At 35.0% G+C, this 22557-nt stretch overlaps 1 protein-coding gene across 2 annotated transcripts; it reads left to right on the forward strand.

Moving 5' to 3' along the window:
• Window positions 1–137: 137 nt before the first annotated feature.
• On the forward strand, window positions 138–11662 carry LOC138704786 (uncharacterized). 2 transcript variants are annotated; one of them, XM_069833032.1, is made up of 4 exons: window positions 138–262; window positions 335–501; window positions 5719–5840; window positions 9324–11662. In XM_069833032.1, the coding sequence occupies exons 1-4, from the start codon at window positions 251–253 to the stop codon at window positions 10277–10279; spliced, it is 1257 nt and encodes a 418-aa protein (XP_069689133.1). In that variant the 5' UTR covers window positions 138–250; the 3' UTR covers window positions 10280–11662. The 2 variants fall into 2 exon arrangements, with proteins under 2 accessions (XP_069689133.1, XP_069689142.1); XM_069833041.1 differs by having other exon boundaries at window positions 9330–11662.
• The last annotated feature ends 10895 nt before the right edge of the window (window positions 11663–22557 follow it).

The following is a 22557-nucleotide window of genomic DNA, read 5'->3' on the forward strand; positions in this document are numbered from 1 at the left end:
GCGAGGGAAGCGAGAGAACGAAAGGATCTGTTTGTCGAACCAAACAGCTCTGGTGATACTGTAGCGGTGCTTTAGATTTCAGCCCGTACACGTGCTTTGTCTCGAGATAACATATTCATTCCTGGGGAGAAGTGTGAACCAGTTGTCCCGCTACAACCACAAACATTGTTGCAGTCATTCGTCACCATGTCTAGTATACCGTAATGTGGTGTTGGCGTGTGGAAGCAGGATAACATTTCGATGTGCAGCAATGACACTTCAGGTTAGTAGCCTATACTACGAATATATGATTAACTTAACGCGTACCATCTTATTAATGGGGTATCTTTGACAGGTCCTGAGCCACTTCATTCTCCTGTGGCATCTTGGATTGCAAGCCACTGCTACACCGACAGTCAACGCATTTTCACTGATGGCTCCGACCTACGCAAAAGTATCTCATACAGGGAGCTTCGCCAGCTCGACAGATGATCGAGGGAAAAGCTACGTAACAGATATAGCGTAAGTCTTTATATACAGTTACTTTAAAGCCTTGGTTTTTCTGAACCGACGCATGCGACGTGCGAGGTGCGAGGCCCGCCTCGCACAAGAGATAGTGAGTAGTTTCTATAGCTGCGAGGTGCGCAGACCTCGCATCTCGCAGTTATAGAAACCACTCCTATCTCTCGTGTAGTCCGGATTTGTGCGAGGCGGGCCTCGCACGTCGCATGCGCCGGTTCAGAAAAACCAAGGCTTTACTAAACTAAACTGATTTAGGAGTGGAGGCCTCTTTGAACGCTCTAAAATTAACAATATAATCTAGGTGCAGATTGCAATACTTTGTAACAGTGATTGACAAAAGCCACAAAATTGTGACGTAATAGAAATGCAACCCGCACATCGCTATCGCAGGGAGAGAGACAGGGGAGGAGTGGGTACCTCCTCAGGTAATGCAGTGAATAACAGTGCAGAGACGAATTGTGACCAGAAAACAAACTCAGTATTATGTTCTTCTACATATTAGCCATATATAGTTTATCCGTGTTAACTTTCCCCCCTCCTATTCGTTATTATTCTATTATTAATAAAAGAAAATATGTATGTATGTATTTATTTACACTACAAGTAGGCAAGCACACGGTGGCAGTGCTGTAAACAATATAAACAATACACAATAAAATTACAATAAACAATACAATTATACAATACACAATACAATTATATACACAATATAATAAGAATACACAATACAATTATACGCAATAATTACAATTAATAATAATACATAAAATAACATTAGGAAAGTTCAGGATAATAGATAGGGTTTGTAGTTGAATGGGTTACATCAACTTCTTGTCTACGCGGATGACGTGAATATGCTAGGAGAAAATCCATAAACTTAGGGAAAACGCGGAAATTCTAGTTGAAGCAAGTAAAGCGATAGGGTTGGAAGTAAAACCCGAAAGGACAAAGTATAATTATGTCTCGTGACCAGAATATTGTATGAAATGGAAATATAAAAATTGGAGATTTATCTTTCGAAGAGGTGGAAAAATTCAAATATCTTGGAGCAACGGTAACAAATATAAATGACACTCGGGAGGAAATTAAACACAGAATAAATATGAGAAAATGCGTGTTATTATTCGGTTGAGAAGCTTTTGTCATCTAGTCTTCTGTCAAAAAATCTGAAAGTTAGAATTTATAAAACAGTTATATTACCGGTTGTTCTGTATGGTTGTGAAACTTGGACTCTCACTTTGAGAGAGGAACAGAGATTAAGGGTGTTTGAGAATGAGGTTCTTAGGAAAATATTTGAGGCTAAGAGGGATGAAGTTACAGGAGAATAGAGAAAGTTACACAACGCAGAGCTGCACCCATTGTATTCTTCACCTGACATAATTAGGAACATAAAATCCAGACGTTTGAGATGCGCAGGACATGTAGCACGTATAGGCGAATCCAGAAATGCATATAGAGTGCTAGTTGGGAGGCCGGAGAGAAAAAGACCTTTGGGAAGGCCGAGACGTAGGTGGGAAGATAATATTAAAATGGATTTGAGGGAGGTGGGATATGATGGTAGAGACTGGATTAATCTTGCTCAGGATAGGGACCAATGGCGGGCTTACGTGAGGGCGGCAATGAACCTCCGGGTTCCTTAAAAGCCAATAAGTAAGTAAGTAAGTAAGTAAGTAAATAAGTAAGTACATAAAATAACATAGTTAATAAGTGAACCTAATTTTGCATTACAACCTACATATGTATAGACCCTACATAAGTTTGACATTGGTATTGATAATAATCTCTCATCTCACTCACTGTAGTGGCACTATGACACATTTCACTGAAACTTTAGAACACATTTCACTGACACTGTAGAACACATTTCATTGACACTATAAATTATCACTGATCGGAACTATTCACTGCATTATAAAATTATAACTTCACTGACTCACCACGCTTCACTGATAGAACAATTCCAATAAGACAAAATGATTACACCCTTATTAATACTTATAAACAGAACTACATTTAAACTAAACATTAGTCTAAGACCCTCTTACACGCTATTTCTAAATAATTTACAATTCAAACCAATGGTGTAACTCCTCAGGCTAAATAAATACATGTCACCTTAAAAAATATATATCACCTTAATTTTAATTTACACTTTATTTTAATATTACACTTTATAACATATTATGAAATTAGTAATGATGGTAATATCATGGTCTATGAAGAATGGGTTGTTATAGCAGTGATATATTAAATATTATTACAGGAAAAATCGTTCCGCAATATTAATTTTATGACACAAGTTATGCCGTAGTAATAGAAGTCATGATGTTCTAGTTGGCATGGTAATGCCTTAAGTACTATTATTTATTTATTTATGTATTTATTTATTTACTAGCCGTACCCGTGCGCTCCGCTGCACCTGTTAGAAATAAATATAAAGTAATTACGTGATTAAAATAGGACGTTTGATCCAGGGAACATTCGTGTTTGTTAGAAGGATAAATCGTTTAATATGTTACTTAATTGAAATTGTATTTAAATAATTAAATTGCGATCATTTTGGTCCAGAGACCACTCAATTGGTGCAATGACAATTCCTTTAACATGTTTCTTATTTGTTATTACACGCAACTATAGTTTAATGAAGATTGACATATCATTTAGTTTTATTGTGTATACTTTATATTACTTGCTATATGGTTCCATTGAATTATGATAATAGCTTAATTTTAACCCTTGTTTTCTACGTCTTCAGTAAATGGCGCTTGGCCCACTATGGTTCTGAAACCTTCAAATAACTTAAATAGTGATACAGCATAAACAGTGATATGTAATTATATTTATTTCGAAAATGTAAGAATTCACGATTTCCTATGTACCATTGCCATGGAATGAATAAATGTGTTTTTTCTTCCTACTCAAAAATTTTATATTTTGCACATGGGAATTACTGCAGGAACAACAACGCTGTAATCTGAGGCGGCGGTGAAAACGTATTGTATTATTATTTTAAAAGTCTATCAGACCTACCAAATTTTGCATAGAATAAAACTTATCGGAAATCATTTTTAAAGAAACTTTTTTATGTAACTTTTTTCACAAAAAAACAATAATAAGCGAGATATTTCGATTTAATTCAGGCCCCGTTAAGTGAAGTATTTTGAATGCCATATAGCCTAAAATCTAAATTACAACGAACTTAACTTATATTTCAATTTTCATCGAAATCCGTTCAGCCATTATCGCGTGAAAAGGTAACAAACAGACAGACAGACATACAAACAAAAATTTCAAAAAAGCGATTTTCGGTCTCAGGATGAATAATTATACATGTTAACACCAATTATTTTTGGAAAAGGGAAAATTACCAGAAAATTTTCGGCTACATATTTATTATTATATTATATTATATTATATTATATTATATTATATTATATTATATTATATTATATTATATTATATTATATTATATTATATTATATAAAAAGTGCGTTGATAACGGATGTACTCCGATAAGAAAGTTTTTACTTTGTTGTGGGGGCTCTTGAATCTCAGAAGCAACAACCTTTACAACAGCGCAACATAATCTGCTTGGCTCATTACCCAAGTTTTTTTTTGCATTGCATTTATTGCATATATAGTCTATTTTATGTATTTTAACACGATTCAATTGAGCATAGTTAAAATTTGAATTATAAAATAATGGATTGCTAAGCTAACGTACTATTACTGCATACTAAATCAATACACTCTCGTTGTTCGTTAATTCTCTGAGATTAAAATGAGTGTGTACATAAATATTATTTTAAGAAATACAGAAAACGAATGTACAAAAAAGCCTATCAAATTTTCTGTGCATAGGAATAGTTTAATAGCTTTCGATTGTTGCTGTCCAATGCCCCTTTTTCGATTGTTGTTGCCCAATGCCCCTTATAGACGAAGTCATTTGTTATGTCATTGCACCGTCTTAGATGGCGTTATTTTAATTTTAAAACTCATTTATCTCATTAAATATCAGTCCTATCAAAATTTTGTAAAGAATAAAACTTATCGGAAATCATTTTTAAAGAAACTTTTGTTATGTAACATTTTTCAGAAAAAATCAATAATAAGCGAGATATTTCGATTTATTTAATTCAGGCCCCCTTATAACCCCCCTTTTAAATAAAGTATTTTGAATGCCATATAGCCTAAAATCTAAGTTACAACGAACTTAATTTATATTCCAATTTTCATATAAATCGGTTCAGCCATTATCGCGTGAAAATGTAACAAACATACAGACAGACATACAAACAAAAATTTCAAAAATGCGATTTTCGGTTTCAGGGTGGTTAATTATATATGTTAGGACCAATTATTTTCGGAAAATCGAAAATTACCAGAAAAATTTCGGCTATAGATTTATTATTAGTATAGATTCATATATTTATTATCAATTTATTTATTTATCTATTTTTTTAATTTATTTATTTACTTACTTATTTGTCTATTTGTTTGTTTGTTTGTTTGTTTGCTTGCTTGCTTGCTTCCTTCCTTACTTGCTTGCCTGTTTCTATATCTGCCTGTCTGTCCATCCGTCCGTCTATAGCTTTATTACTAATAGCCTACACTGCAACTGCACATAAATACAGATTTTGTGTTTAAGTTTTCTAATTGTGGAATAAAATGTACATAGATCATTAATCACTTTCATGTTGAAATCGTTCATAAGCCTTTTCAGTTGCTACGAAATCATTAAAAACGAACCATTAAACATATATTTCGTAAACGTGTCGTCTGCTATGTTTTCTGAAAACCAGACTACCTATACTGAAGTAGCAACGTTGTCAAGTGTATAAACATGGCTTGCTAATTTAAGGTGGCTTTGGCAATATCCAATAGCATTCTTCTTCGATGCATATTCGTATAGTGTCATATCCTATTCTTAGGTTGGTAGCTCTGAAAAATTAACGTCAAAGCGCGGAAGTTTCGTAAAAATGGCGTAGGGTCTATATTCTCGAAAACTTCGTATAGGCCTATATGAAGTGCCTCAATTTTTGGTGGATGGTATTATAGCTACCGCAGTGTTCACGTCATGCTTCTAAGTGTGTTCTCTCATTTTATAGGTTATCTGAGATATTTCAGAAGTGTCAATGGCGTTCTTATAGTCTACTAATCATTTACTCTAACATACCGTGAACAAAATATTATCATCGATCATTGTAAATGTTGCAGTGGTGAGCAGACATACGGAAATCGTCCACACATGGATCCGACGACAGAGACCAGCGACATGTACAATATTTACTATCCTCTGATGGAAGCGCAAGTCGTTACAGAAAACGACACTGTAACTGGTAAGTTGTAGGTCTACAGTGATGAGTGATTTTATGAAAATTTGATCATGCTGAGCGCAACGATTAAGCATTGGTTGCGAGTTCAAATTTTACCCAGAGTATAGGTTATTTTTGTTGTTTATGAGGAAAATGTTATGTTGACCTATCTTCATGTAGGATGGAAAAATTTGGTGGTAAACAATTATAAGTGAAGTGTGCCTTCATGTTTTTCCAGCCATCCTTTCTTTGGTGATGACACTATACTTCGATTTAAACCTCCTGCATATTACCTCCAATGATTCCACGTCTCCCACGAATGTGAAGCGCATAGCGTTGCCTAATAAAGGAGTATCGCTATCAAAGGAAACAATTTGTGCTCGGAGGTATTTTAGTCTGAAATCAGGTATAAAGACATTGCATTTTTAAGTACGCCCGACAAAGTTAGCTCAAACAGTTCTCTCTGTACGATTATTAAAAAAAAAAAGAGGTTGTAGCGCAGTGTTCGAGAGAAAACAAAACAACGAACCGGTTTTCTCTCCCTCTCTGCCTCAATCTATCTCCGTCTCTGTCTCTTATAGGAAAGCGATATTACCACAGTCTACTATATACAGTCGCGAAGCTTGAGGTGATTTTTTGCAAATCTCGTGATAAAGCGCTCCAAGCGGTTAGCAACTAGAAACAATAGACTGTCCACGGTCGACTTTGGACTGAATCGTATTTCCATCGAGTGCTAGCTCATTGCGTATTTCACATTGATGCTTGTGAAATGTTCGTTATTGGTTGTAATGAAAATGTTAATGGCTAAAATAGAATACTTGGAATAATTATATTTTACTAGAGACATATAAAAATTAAGTTTGTTTTAATGAAATTTATTGATCACGTTTTATTTTCAATTCTGGTGGGATTATTATTGCTTAGCCCTACTTTTTTTTTCAAAGGATATGTTTTTAATTATAGCTGTTAATTTTGTTTTTATTTTTATTTGTTACTTTATTAGAGACGTAGAAAAAGTCTGTTACAATAAAATTTATTAATCACGTTTTATTTCCAATTCTGGTGTGATTATTATTGTCTAACCTCAACTACGTAAGCCTACACTACAAATACTGGTACACGTACATAAGTTAATTCATTAATTCATATTTCCATTATTATTGTTGTAAAGGGAAATGCAAATTAATATTTATTGGTTTCATAGTTAATTATCGCTATAATCTTGATTGAGTGAAGCGATTATAGTAAATTTCAGTTCGTTTTGTACAAACAAAAATAATATTAACCTATTTCTTGCATGTATCTTCGAGTTTATGGTGGAATTTAAATTAACTTTATGCATTTAATAGTTCAATAATGGAAGGAAGGTGTTAATTTTTCCAAAAGAACACAACGAAAGTGTAACATATTTTGTCGGCTGCTAGGAGAGAGATCTGCGATGATGAGGCGATAATAGCGATCCTAGTGGTGGGCAACTATCCATGTTTGCATTTTTACTACATACTGAGCTTCGCGGCTGTATATAGTAGACTGTGATATTACTATGTTACAGCGATCTATTATTGGTGCTAGCCCTATACAGGTTTGCATTTCAGTATAATAGTAGTAGTAGTAGTAGTAGTAGTAGTAGTAGTAGTAGTAGTAGTAGTAGTATTTCATTTAACGACGCTTTCATATAGCAATATTATTCAGTGTCCAAATTCACCATGGGCGACAATCGTCCGCGATGGCCACGTGCATTGGCCATCAAGTTCCCCAGACCTTATTCATATTGATTTTTGTCTGTGAGGGGAGTGGATAAAAGGCGAAGTGTACAAAACAAATGAAACACAAAGAGACGAATTAGTCGCTGACATTATGAATAGTGCTATCCTCATAAAAGGAAAAAAGTGATCTCAGAAAGCAACACTTAATGTTGTCAAAAGAGCGAAAAAGTGCATTGAACTGATTAAATAATTTACATCATGTAAATAAGCAATAAATATAATCATTAAGTCATTATTATTAAATAAATCTAATCTAATCTAATTTGTCCTTCCTTTTTGTCACTTGTAAACCTTGTTATGCGTAACATTCAAACAGCTGTATCTCTACGCCAGGGTTTAAGCCACAGCCTCATTTGTCGCATTTTGCTACTCGACTTATAAAAATGCAACAAACTTTAAATGTAAATGTGCAAAAATGCGACAACCACATTGGAGAAAATGAAATCAGAGATGTGCTTGAACTAATTTGAATTTAAATGAAATACCAATGGCATTGATAATGTTCAAAAAGATATTAAGCATAAATGTTCAGGAATTGATTTCAAAGAGTTGGTGCAATTCATGTAAGTTAAGTGAACAATTTCTTCTAATTGATTTATATAATTCTATCGCATACTGTAAATTGTGAGCGAGGATTTAGTTGCATGAATCTTGTAAAAATTGGAATTAGAAACCACCTTTCAGTAAAAAGAGTTAGTACTTAGCACTTTGCTAACAATATAATTGGTAAAGAATTTCAATGTTTAGAGTGCCCATAAAATAACATATTTTAATGTGATCTAAATCCAACAGTAATTGATTCTAAACATACCTACGTCTAATGTTTTACTTACATAAGTATATTTAGAGTGTGATAAGATGGATTGAAAGTAATTAAACTCAAAGAAACAAATTACATGAATTTTGTTTCTGTATACTTTATTAATTTTATCTTTCGGCACAATTATTTATAATATTGCACAAATATAATCATTCATTTTTGCGACAATAATTTATTTTCTAGCTTAAACCTTGCTCTACACCCACTTAAAATTGAACACATATTTATATGATTTCTTTTTTTACTCATAATAAATAGTCCACATTAACTAGCCCATAAAATACTAACTATTATTCCAGAATCGCCACTTTTATGTTTATTGTCCATGAGAAATTACATTTAAGAATCAAACGTCAGATATAAGATATCGTAACTACGGAGTCCAATATCAATAATTGAACAGCTAAACACTTCAGTCTTCCAGTCCGAAGACGGATTCAGATCTTAAAGAATCCAAGTTTATTTTGTGGTAAAACAAAAAAGGGAGCTGGAGCTGGCATTATCGGATTTTTTAAATTTCTCTTAATATAATTTCACCATTCCTACGTCAGTCACAATCATATCCAGCAGTAAAGAACTACTGGTTCACTTACGATCAAATAAATGAAGCACCATTTATTAAAAACGGAGAAAACAAGGGTTACATTTAAGTGAATGCCATAGTTTAATGAAGATCAACATTCATTTAGTTTTAATGTGTATACTTTATATTACTTGCTAGTATGTGTTTCCATTGGATTATGGTAATAACTTCATTTTAACAATTGTTTTCTACTGTTTTAGTAAATGGCGCTTGGCCCACTTTGGTTCTGAACCCTTAAAATGTTCCTGAAATTGTAATGGGACGAATAAACAGAGTATTTGTGACATTTTATTGCATTTCCAATGTGAAATATTTCGTTACATGCATTTCCATGTCAGTTTCAGATGCACAAATTGAGATGCCGGACTCGCTTCCAGTTTCATCAGAAGCGCAGGTAGAAGATTCAGGCAGTAACTACGATTCGCTTTACAACAGGCAGGGATTCAAGCCCTTGATGTCTTTCTTTCGTCAATTCTACGGACGACCGCTGGATGAATCTCAAAGAAGACATCAGTACAGCGGGGACAGCAAACAATTCAGTTCCTTACAGACATCGAGTGAACCATATACAAGAAAAGTTATCTCATCGAGCAATAAAACCGCATATCCATACGATGACTTCCTCGAACGCAGTGAAAGTACAGAAGATACAAAAAGCAGATTAAGAGAAGTTGAGATTGCTCATCAACCATTAGATCCACAAGATGAATCAACGGTTCAATACGAAAACCGCAATACAACGCACTTCCAGAATACTGATAAGCAAAGTTTTGAGGACACTACTGATTCACTAGAATTACCAACGATAGAAAATACACGGAAGCCAGATGAGGATTCCTACGACACAGAAGAAGCGGAGGAAGACTCGGAAAGCTACGAAGAGTCAGTCAATGACAACATTCAGGACAGCGACGTGTATTCAACTGCATACAAACAAGGTGAATCCATAAACCAGTCTGAGATCGAACCCATTCAGGCTTCTGCTTCTCCTAGAGTTCCTACAAAATTGACACCTCCAGTAGGGAAAATGAGCAGGGAGAAGAACCCCTACAGTTACTTCTATGTGGGACGCAAGTTGTGGTACGTTCCACTTTTCTTCAGCGTTTACTTCATGCTCTATGTCTTAGCTTTAGTTCTCAGATCTATAGCTAGACATAAGATCCTCTTTCCTGTCATTCACTGGAATCCACATCGCAAAAGAGACTTGAACTTCATCATGAACACACCACAAGTAGAGGAAATCACGTATCAGGTCACAAAGAGTCTGGAAACTTCAACATATCGATATCTGTAAACATTTTTGAACTGTGAAATGTGTGAATAAACGATATTTTCGCTTATTTGAAATTATGTTGGATCTTCCAATTAGAACTCCTGTATGAGGCACGCTAGGTTCTTAGACTTTGTTTTCAGAGGTTATTCAGCAGAATTTACTTCCTCTAATGATATTCTGAGGTCCCGCGCCGTGGCGTCGTAGTCTAAGACATCCTGCCTGGGACTCGCGTTACGGAATGCGCGCTGGTTCGAGTCCTCATGGGGGAAGAAATTTTCTCATGAAATTTCGGCCAGTGTATGGGACCGGTGCCCACCCAGCTTCGTGATGCACTTGGGGAGCTACGATAGGTAGCGAAATCCGGTTACGCAAACCAGCTATAACGGCTGGGGGGCTCATCGTGCTAACCACACGATACCTCTATTCTGGTTGGATGATCGTTCACCTCTGCTTCGGCATGTGGCCGTGAGGCCAGCAGCCGGCTGGTCGGTCTTGGCCCTTCGTGGGCTATAGCGCCACGGATTATTATTATTATTATTATTATTATTATTATTATTATTATTATTATTATAAATGACATTGTGAGAGATTTTGCTCTGTTTCTTATTGTTTTGTATTATGTGTGTCTAATGCAGCGATGGGCGTTTGAGTGCATTTGCCCTCCGTGCGCACGGGGAATTCCAAGTGCGAGCGCTGTAGTGTGCCAGCAGCTATAACAGATCTTACAGCTTTTAAATGAGCTAAACTTAGGACTTCAGGGAAAAGAAATTCTTAATACACAATTTGCAGATAGAATTGCAGCTTTTAAGGAGAAATTGCTGTTATGGATACGTCAAATGCAAAAAGGCGAAATATATTATTTTCCATCCTTATCTAAGCGCATTGAATTTTGAACAATGAAAATTTCGAAATGTACGCATGTATTCTATCCGGTCTATTAGAGGAATTTACATTTCCACGATTTAGATTGCCTGGAAATGAATATGCGTACTTTTGCTGCATGTTCTGATTCCAACTGATTATTGATAACGTTCTCCCTTCATTATTGTGTGAATTGATTGACCTGCGATGTGATCGAGAGATGCGAGCGAAATATGATTCAAGGTCGAGTCTTATGCAGTTTTATGACGGATTCTCAAGAGGACGCTTTCCCAATCTGCATAAGCTGTGTGAGAAAGTTTTGTGTTTATTTGGTTCCACTTGTAGATGCGAACAGTTATTTTCTATTACGAAAATAAACAAATCTCAAACAAGAAATGATGGGCTTTTAACGGCAGTTCTTCACATAGCTTGTGCTAATACAGATTCTCCAAATCTTGAGAAATTGAGTAATATGAATTAATGTGCAACAGACATGTTTTGTTTTGTGTTTAAGGAAGTGTTTCATTACTTTGTGTTCTTATTTAGTTTAGTAGAATAACATTTTTTTTTTAAACATACAGTACGTACCGCAACTTGAATAAACCGGTTTTCGTGCACTCTATAAGCACACTTCTCTCGTAGTACACCGTGTAAGCACAGAGTGCATAATTCTGCCTAACCCTGGTCTGATGCGTACCGACTTCACTTTGCGTAATTCGGGTTCCACATACTGCGGATAGATGGCAGGACTGTGGCCCATTTTCAAATTGCACATCATTTTTGCGGGCCACGTTATGCGTAATGTGTATGTATGAAAAGTTATGCCGTGTATTAGGGTGAGTATATGTTAAGTGTTCGTGTAAGTGTAGTGTAAGGAATGGGTGAGGATGATGATGAAGGTGAGGAAGGGAGAAGGGGAAACCCGGTGCCGGCACGTAGCCTACTCCTGTCGAATAACACCAAGGGGGTCGCCAGGCTTAACGTCCCCATCCGATGGACGAATCACTATCAACAATGACATATGCCTTCCCTTCATATGCACTACGGTGAGATTTGGGATTTAACCCAGGCATATTGGTGCATAATTTAGTGATTATAAATTGTACACCGCCATCTCTCCTAGTCCTGAGGTAGAAATTTTACAAGTTTCTGAATCCGCCAGGAATCGAACCCGGGCAGGCTAGTCTGAAGGCAGACGCACTACCACAGAGGTAACTCGGCGGACTTTGTATTATTTTCATCTTCATTTGTTTTCAGCTGAAGTGTCAGAAACTTGTGTTACACCGCTAGATTTCGAGACAAAGCACGTCCTCGAGGGTGTACAATAATAGACTAATGATCTAAATTCAGTGAAATCATCCATTAGCATGTTATTTAAAAATTCTTTCAACCAGCGTTGAAATCCAACTTGGGCGAGAAATGGCCGTCAAATTTTCCCGATGACAACTACTGAAATGCTGACAAAGGGAACCTTAGTAGGCTACACTCATTTCACTATTTAATAGCTAAAATAACTCAAAATATATTCAGTTAGAAACTACGGACCTAATTCAATGAACTACAGTCTGTTACAACACAACATGGTGGTCGGTTCTTCTTCGTCTTCATAGAGTGATTATAATGCAATTATTTTAATTATTCTATCAACTCAATTCGCAGAAGAACGATAAGCATAAATATCTGTCGTCTCGTGATTTAAAAAAATTGTATTCCTCATGATTTGTTCACAGGTAAGTAGATGGCAGTGAAACTGAGTTCTAGACGACTTGAAAATCTACAGATAGGAAACGGAGTTCCACAATCGCCAAGAATCATCCTGTGACAAAATCACTATTATCTATCACAGTGATTTTTCCGGAGCTGTCACATTTCGGAGCTATGTCGGCAAAACGCTGTCACACCCCACATATAGTATAAAAGTAATTTAAGTGAACAGCAAGATAATCCATCTTAAGCCATACCATCATCGAATTTGTATAATTTTTAAAATGTCACAACTGTTGCATAATCATACGCAGCTTATTCCACCTATAAAATTCTAAATTCCATATCTCCCTATTTTAATTTCATATGTATTTTCCTTTCATTATATGCTAGATATTTAACAATTAGTCATGCGGTATTTTTACCTGACTAAAGCGTTTACGCTCCACTTTCCAATGAGTAATGCTATTATTACTAAGTTTACAATTATTACTGTCATCATTGTCATTAATTTTTTATGTGCATTTAGATGATGTAGCAGCTGTATTGAATGCTACAAATTATTATTATTATTATTATTATTATTATTATTATTATTATTATAACAGAAAAGGTTTGGAATTGAACAGGTTACATCAGCTGCTTCTCTATGCGGATGACGTGAATATGTTAGGAGAAAATCCACAAACGGTTAGGGAACATACGGGAATTTTACTTGAAGCAAGTAAGAGATAGGTATGGAAGTAAATCCCGAAAAGACAAAGCATAATGATTATGTCTCGTGACGAGAATATTGTACGAAATGGAAATATAAAAATTGGAAATTTATCCTTTGAAGAGATGGAAAAATACAAATACCTGGGAGCAACAGTAACAAATATAAATGATACTCGGGAGCAAATTAGACACAATATAAATATGGGAAATGCCTGTTATTATTCGGCTGAGAAGCTTTTATCATCCAGTCTGCTGTGAAAAAATCTGACAGTTAGAATTTATAAAACAGTTATATTACGGTTGCTCTTTATGGTTGTGAAATTTGGACTATCATTTTGAGAGAGGAACATAGGTTAAGGGTGTTTGAGAATAATGTGCTTAGGAAAATATTTGGGGCTAAGAGGGATAAAGTTACAGGAGAATGGAGAAAGTTACACAACACAGAACTTCACATGACATAATTAGGAACATTAAATCCATACGTTTGAGATGGATGGGGCATGTAGCACGTATGGGCGAATCCAGAAATGCATATAGAGTGTTAGTTGGGAGGCCGGAGGGAAAAAGACCTTTGGGGAGGCCGAGATGTAGATGGGAAGATAATATTAAAATGAATTTGAGGGAAGTGGGATATGATGATAGAGACTGGATTAATCTTGCACAGGATAGGGACCAATGGCATGCTTATGTGAGGGCGGCAATAAACCTCCGAGTTCCTTAAAAGCCATTTGTAAGTATTATTATTACTATTATTATTATTATTATTATTATTATTATTATTATTATTATACGTACCCTGCAACATTAACCATTTTAATACTATCTAGCCCAGTAATTATGCCTATATGAGAATTAGTTACTTTGAAAAGAATCCGTGTATTTAGAAGCCTTAAAGACCTCTATGAAGTCTGAAAAGTATTCACTATTCAAAATGTAAGTTTCTATGATGTTGGAAACGTCTAAACACAAGAATGATTGAGAACTGAACACAATATAACATCAAAAACTCTATGTTGCTTTTGTTTCCAAATTCAGATACAAGCAATTAATCCTCCTGTGTAATTGGCCACGAATTTCGTAACTGAATTGTAGCAGCATCTCATGTCATTACAACTGTCACAAAGAAAATGAGCTCAAAAATATTCAAATGTATTCAAATATATTATATCTGATACACGGTCAAAGTTTCACAGTAAAGAAGTGCCCACTTTAGCACAACTGCCTTCATTCACTTTGAAGAGAAGTAACATGGTCAGCCGATGAAACACAGGACTAATAATATATTTCAAGAAATTAAGATTTCCTCTGTAGCCTCTGCTGAACCGTACAATTCCACGAATAATGAAATTTTAAATTTAGTATCCGAATTGTAAAATAAACAGATAGCCTAAAGACTATTATATTCTGGATCCGACCATCAGATTCGAGACGCATCAGAATCAACCCGAGGAGGTTAATCTAGAGAAAAGGGCAATTTATGAACCAACTATCCCTTATTACAAAACATCATATAAACTCAGGGATATAGAAGTCATCGGATTAATGGTGGGCGCTAGAGGGACCATAACAAAACAATTCTGTCAGAAATTTGGAGTCCCAACAACAACAATTAAGGAAATTTATATTATAGCTTTGAAGGGTTCTCTGCAGATTTTACGGCGAAACTTGTATTTGAATTCAAGTTACAGTTGAATTTTCTCATTCTATTTTTATCTGTATTTTTTTTTTTATAAATTTTCATTATGTAAAATATTATTTACTGCAAATTTCAGTTTATTGTAAACAAATTTCTTGTAAGATTTTTTAATGTCGTCTTAAATGTTACTGTTTAACATTCTTTGTCTTTGGCAACCTCACCAATTAATAATAATAATAATAATAATAATAATAATAATAATAATAATAATAATAATTTATTTTAGTTGGCAGAGTTAAGGCCGTAAGGCCTTCTCTTCCACTCAACCAGCAAAAAGTATACATACATATGTATGAACTTACAAAGAATTCAACAATTTGATTTAGATATATTATGAACTATTAATTAAACACTGAAATACAATACAAATATAATAATAATAATAATAATAATAATAATAATAATAGTAATAATAATAATAATAATAATAATAATAATGATTTATTTTAGTTGGCATAGTTAAGGCCGTAAGGGCTTCTCTTCCACTCAACCAGCAAAAAGTATACATACATATGTATGAACTTACAAAGAATTCAACAATTTGATTTAGATATACAAGAGTTATTTACGAATTAAACAACAAAGTACTATGAACTATTAATTAAACACTGAAATACAAACTGTATAGCAGAATTAAGCTAAAATACATAGAATGTTAATATATTTCAAATAATGTTAGATAAAAGAAAGAGATTATTATGAGACAATTTTGAAAATACAACACTATCAGGATGCATGTCTAAAGGAAGGAGTAACAATGTAGACAGTGACAGTTTAAGTCAGTATGATTGGAGTGAAATGCTAAGAAGGTTATCTTTTAAGCTGTTTTTAAAAGTGTTTATTGTCTTGCAGCCCCTAATACTTTGTGATAGGGAATAAGTAGAGGAAGATTAAATATTATTAAATACTTTTAATCCACACGAGTTTATTAAACCGTGTCGGACTGTAAAGAAAACAACTATCGCAATGTCCATATTTTATATGTTGTACAATATTATAGTATTGTGAAATTTGAATGAAGACTATTTTTCTTGACTTTAATTTTTACCCAGTTCTAAGGAATTAATAACCTAAATACTAATTTTCCTACCAATTTTTTTTCTATTACTCTATTAAAATTATAGCATACAGCCTATTAACCTGTTGTATCCTATAGGATACTTTGTGAATTTAAGGGTTAAAGACGAAAGCGTATGTGACAGATTTTCACTTCTTTAAAAATTAAATTGAGAAGATCTATTTAAAAATACAATAATAATAATGATGACAATGATTCGACGACAACAATTAAAAAAGATAGACGCTCTCTAAACTATTTCCAACTAAAGATTGAAGTAGACATAAACAAAACCGAAATGTATTACTCCGCAATCGTAAGCTAGCTACCAAAGCAGCTACCAGGGGGCATAATTTTCAGTAAGTGAGTACGCAGGGCAACCACCGTCTGATATATTGCAGACATTTCAACACATTCATTGAACTAACCCGTAAAATGCCCACGGAGGGTTAATATTTATTATTTCTCTACTGGGAATAGTGGATTTTCTTTTTCTGTAGATTCGTGATTAAATGTTATTCTTTGAAGAGTAGAGAGAAATTCTCCACTCTTCAAAGAATAACATTTAATCACGAATCTACATTTAATTCTACAGAAATTTATTTGAGGTTGGCAACACTGAATCTCGCACTGTGTTATACCAGCTGTGCTGATGTGCTCTGTAAAGCTGCAAGTCACCTTGGGAGGGATTTAATGCCTATTACGCATGCGCGTTGTCATAATATACGTTACAATGATTTAACATGCAATGTCTGAAACTACTAATATAAACATGTTGTTTAAATCGTAAGAAAGTGTTCTTATAAGCATGTTTAATTCACTCGTATTCCATGTATAGTATACATTTTATTATTTTAGAAGGAACTATTTTAATGTGAGGAAGAAGATGACAAGCATGAGTTTGGAGGCGTTGTGCGTCCAATAGCCAATCAGGAACCATTATGCGACGTGCATTTTTACATTTACTTCAATCTTAAGCTGGAAAGAGAGAAGAAAAACGGCTTTTATTCGTAGACGATTCTAAATTTAATTGTTGCACAATGGAAATGAATTGTTTCAGTCTGTGTTTCCAACAGTGAGTACGTATTAATAATGTATGAAAGTATGAAACATGTTCTTATTTGCATGAACTATTAAAACAATAATAGTGTATTAGAAATGATTTGAAGATAATTTTATTGTAATTTTTCTGGAAGTTGAAAATCTTAAAACATTCTTCTTAAATACTGTAAATAACGCAGGCCTGTAAGGGGTGACATTTCAAGAAGGAAAAGAATTTCATTCATCATAAATTGAATCTGGTAAAAAAAAAAGGATACGTATCGAGCAGCTAACACATCCCAAAGAAATTCTTTCTTCTATCTCTATGAATTAAAGTGTGTATCTTGAAAATGTTTACAAATGGCTACATAGAAATGAACTGATCGCCATTTAAGCATATGAAGGGGAAATTTACTTTTCAAGGCTCAAATTGCGTGTTATTATTCGGTTGAGAAGCTTTTGTCATCTACTCCGCTGTCAAAAAAATCTGAAAGTTAGAATTTATAAAACAGTTATATTACCGGTTGTTCTGTATGGTTGTGAAACTTGGACTCTCACTTTGAGAGAGGAACAGAGATTAAGGGTGTTTGAGAATAAGGTTCTTAGGAAAATATTTGGGGCTAAAAGGGATGAAGTTACAGGAGAATGGAGAAAATTACACAACGCATAACTGCATGCATTGTATTCCTCACCTGACGTAATTCAATCAATCAAACTCCTGTATCTCCTCATGAGGAGCACAGGGCATTCACAAAGTGCCTCCATCGGACCCTATTTGTAGCCAACTTCTTCCCTTCGCTCCATGTTTTCCCCTCCCTAGCAATATCCTCCAAAACTGTTCTCTTCCATGTATTTTTTGGCCTTCCTCTTGTTCTACTACCCTGGGCGTTTCAATCCAAAGCCATTCTTTCTACTGCTCCATCTTCTTTCCTGATTGTGTGCCCTATCCAATTCCACCACCTGACATAATTAGGAACATTAAATCCAGACGTTTGAGATGGGCAGGACATATAGCACATATGAGGGAATCCAGAAATGCATATAGAGTGTTAGTTGGGAGGCCAGAGGAAAAAAGACATTTGGAGAGGCTGAGACGTAGATGGGAAGATAATATTAAAATGTATTTGAGGGAGTTGGGATATGATGATAGAGACTGGATTGATCTTGCTCAGGATAGGGACCAATGGCGCTTATGTGAGGGCGGCAATGAACCTGCGGGTTCCTTAAAAGCCATTTGTAACTAAGTAAGGCTCACTATGTAGAAGTTTAATACGAAGATGTTCAATAATTCAATGAAATACCAAATCTTCAAAAATCATATATTTAATGTACACGGGAAGGCAATGGAGAATTTTCAAAATTGTTTGCACCGATTTTTACAATATTTAAATGCAGATAACTTCAAGGACCTTGTGAAAGATCTTTTGACTTCACATGAGAAACTGGACCACAATGTATCAATGAAGTTCCGTTTCCTCCTCTCACATCTATATTTTTTTGCCGGATAACTACAATATAGGAAGCGACGAAATTCGTGAACGTTACCATCAGGATATCTAATTCATGTAGCGGAGATATAAGAACAAATGAGATAAAATTAAGTTATAATAGCCAGTTATTGCTGGAGACTGGCCAGTTATTGCTGGACGCTCCTGAATAAATTCCAGAAAAGCAACGAGCAAAAAGAATAAAATGATTCATGCAAATACGTTCATAGTCATATAACACCTCCTATTCTACGTTGAAGTACTCGTAGCAGTGATATTCTTCGATAAAACGTAGTCAATCGGTAATATTAGTCTCTATTCTCATGCTTGGTATACCAAAATCTAATTGAATAAAATAAATGTACACTTCCGTTTCCATACCAGGATACAACTCACAATGCACTCCTATTAAACAGTGTGTATTTTATATGCTACGAAAGAAATTAAACATTTCTGAAAGATGAAAAACGCCTTAATAATAATAATAATAATAATAATAATAATAATAATAATAATAATAACAATATAACAATAATAATAATAATAATAATAATAATAATTTACTTAGCCTACTTAGGGGAAAGGTCCCTATATTGAACCGTGTCTTAAATTGAAACACTCGGTTATTTCCCAAACTGTTCGACAGAGTGCACCACAATTCAAGCAAAAGAGTACTGTGTATTGCGGTAAATGATGGGTACAGTTGACCTTGCGTTCGGAGCAATGGTTTCAGCTGTAAAAAGTGTTGTGTGTTTATGGTGCTTCTGATGTAATATTTGACTCTCCTAGCTAAGCTTGTACGACAAATCAGGTAATATTGTGGTAATCTTAATCTATTACATGTTGTGATGTAGTTACATAGCAACAATATCCATGCGTAAAGTTTTCAAGCAACATGTTTTCCTGTTTCACAGTTAATAAATAATCTGAAATGGTTTTGCCCGTAATTTGAATCACCGTTTGAACCCTATATTGAACTGGTCCAATTTAGGAAACCTTGTTTTGTTTTAAGAGCTTCCAACTGTGAATATCTCGTGCAAATAGGTATACCTGACAAGTGGTGAAAGAGGCACCAACACAACCTGTGTGTGTTGCATGAGTGTAACAGGGACTTACGTTCTTCCCATGTTGATCTTCAAAAGGCTGAGATTTAAGGATGAACTGAACTCCGGTGCACCACCAGGTGCAATATGCACATGTTCTGAAGGTGGATGGATTACTAGCAAGTTATTTCTTAAGTGTTTACAACATGTCATCGCCATTGTGAAGCCCAGCACTAATAACAAAGTGTTACTTATCCTTGATGGCCATTCCACCCACACCAAGAATGTAGAAGTTATCATTTTTGCCCGGAAAAATGGTGTTGTAATGCTTTCTTTGCCGGCACATACTACAACGCACAGGCTTCAACCATGTGACGTGTCTTTCTTCAAGCTCTTGTCATCATACTACAATTAGGCTGCAGACAAATGGCTTCGAAGTAACCCATCTCGAAATATAACTCAGTTCAGATGTCAGTTTTAATAGGAGAAGCTTATGGTAAAGCTGCTACAGTGGTAAATGCAACGAGTGGATTTGCGAAAACTGGAATTTGGCCACTCGACAGAAACAGCGACTTCTCTCCTACTGCCGTCAACCATGAGAATGAGCCTAACACAAGTGTTCCAAACTCACCTTCACAAAATTCAGTTCCCTCTTTTCAATCTAGTAGGCCTTACACTTCTGAAGACATTTCTACGGCCAATACTCACTGTCCATAAAAATCTCCAAATATGACTAGGCGTAGGCCTAACACTGTTGCTGAAATAGCTCCTATTCCTGAACTTACCACATCAAGGAAACAAAAAAAAACACGTCAGTTGCATCGTCACAAGCAGTCCACACAAGAATGAGTTGTAGGAAAAACAAAACAAGAAAGTAGCAGGTAGGCCTACATCGACACCAAGAAATAAACCATTAAAGAGAAAGCTCCAATATGGTCAACCAGAACATGAAGACAAGGAACTGGTACTGCAAAATTTGTGAATTGTTGGAAATGATGGATATGATCCAGTGCATGAAATGTAGGATATGACTTCACTAAAAATGTGCAAACGTCAGTGCTAAGCGGAAAGTGTTTTACTGAGAAGACCATGGATAATGGCCTCTTTTATATAACAATGAAAGCCCTATATTTGTAATTCATGTTCTAAAAAGAAAGTGTTTTTTTATTATTATCATCTAAAAACTCCTGTTTTCAAGGAAATTGACATTATAATCACAAACTTCTTTTGTAATTTTGTTGCTAATTAAATAATTGCTTTAAGTATAGGACAAAAACACTTATATTTTATAGTAATAAAAATGTTTCTGAATTTAAAAGGATCTGGTTCATTTTAAGATAAGGCTGGTCCAATTTAAGAACTATGTTCCTAATTTGAACCATTTCGCACCTTCTCAGTTTTATTTTTTTATTTAAATATTGACAACATTAATTACCAATTGTGTTGAGGCTATGTATAGCCAAAGAGTCTGCATATGTAATGCAAATTTTTCTCATAATTTTGATTTGAGATTATTGCCACAATTTAATGTCAAAGGCTAAGTGGTTCAATATAGGGGTCTTTCCCCTATTTACAAATGGCATTCAGAGAACTCGGAGGTTCATTGCCGCTCTCACATAAGGCCGCCATTGGTCCCTATCCTAAGCAAGATTAATCCATTTCCTACTATCATTTTCCACCTCCCTTAAATCCATTTCAATATTATCCTCCCATATACGTCTCGGCCTCCCCAAAGGTCTTTTTCCCTCCGGTCTCCCAACTAACACTCTAGATGCATTTCTGGATTCGTCCATATGTGCTACATGCCCCATCCATCTCAAACGTCTGGATTTAATGTTCCCAATTATGTCAGATGAAGAATACAATGCGTGCAGTTCTGCGTTGTGTAACTTTCTCCATTCTCCTGCAACTTCATCCCTCTTAGTCCCAAACATTTTCCTAAGCACCTTATTCTCAAACACCCTTAAACTCTGTTCCTCTCTCAAAGTAAGAGTCTAAGTTTCACAACCACACAGAACAACTGGTAATATAATTGTTTTATAAATTCTAATTTTCAGCTTTTTTTAGAGCAGACTGGATGACTGAAGCTTCTGAACAGGATAATAATAACAGGCATTTCCCCTGTTTATTCTATGTTTAATTTCCTCTTGAGTATCATTTATATTTGTTACTGTTGCTTCAAGGTACTTTTCAAAGGACAAATTTCCAATTTTTATATTTCCATTTCGTACCATGTTCTGGTCACGAGATATAATCATATACGTTGTTTTTTCGGGGTTTACTTCCAAACCTATCTCCTTACTAGCTTCAAGTAAAGCCCCCGTGTTTTCCCTAATCGTTTCACGTCATCCGCATAAACAAGCAACAGACAACATTAAGGTACATGAACCATAATACGCGGAGACTAAGAGGAAGGCAGAAAATAGAAAAGATTGGAGAAGGCTGAAATTTCAGAGAGATGTGGATAATTAAATAAGTTGCCTGAAAGCACTGAAGACTACTACAGGCATTCTCGAGGTGTGACATGGAATGGAAAATGCCTATTCTTTTTCCCTGCTCGGTTCGACCTCGATTTTTGCACCTGTTGTTGAAAGAGTTGTAATTGTTTCAACGACTTAACTGTTATCTTTTCTGCTAATATGTGACCGAGTTCCCGTGGGACGGCATGTGAATCAGTAGCTCCGTTATCTGCA

Source organism: Periplaneta americana, chromosome 1 (genome assembly GCF_040183065.1).
Source record: "Periplaneta americana isolate PAMFEO1 chromosome 1, P.americana_PAMFEO1_priV1, whole genome shotgun sequence".
In the NCBI taxonomy this organism is placed as follows: domain Eukaryota; kingdom Metazoa; phylum Arthropoda; class Insecta; order Blattodea; family Blattidae; genus Periplaneta; species Periplaneta americana.

What these genes read in the sequence shown, in the direction of transcription:
- LOC138704786 (XM_069833032.1), top strand. An exon ending in AGCTACGTAACAGATATAGC is followed by an intron (nt 502 to 5,718) that starts GTAAGTCTTTAT and finishes TAAATGTTGCAG; the next exon opens with TGGTGAGCAGACATACGGAA. An exon ending in AGAAAACGACACTGTAACTG is followed by an intron (nt 5,841 to 9,323) that starts GTAAGTTGTAGG and finishes TTTCCATGTCAG; the next exon opens with TTTCAGATGCACAAATTGAG.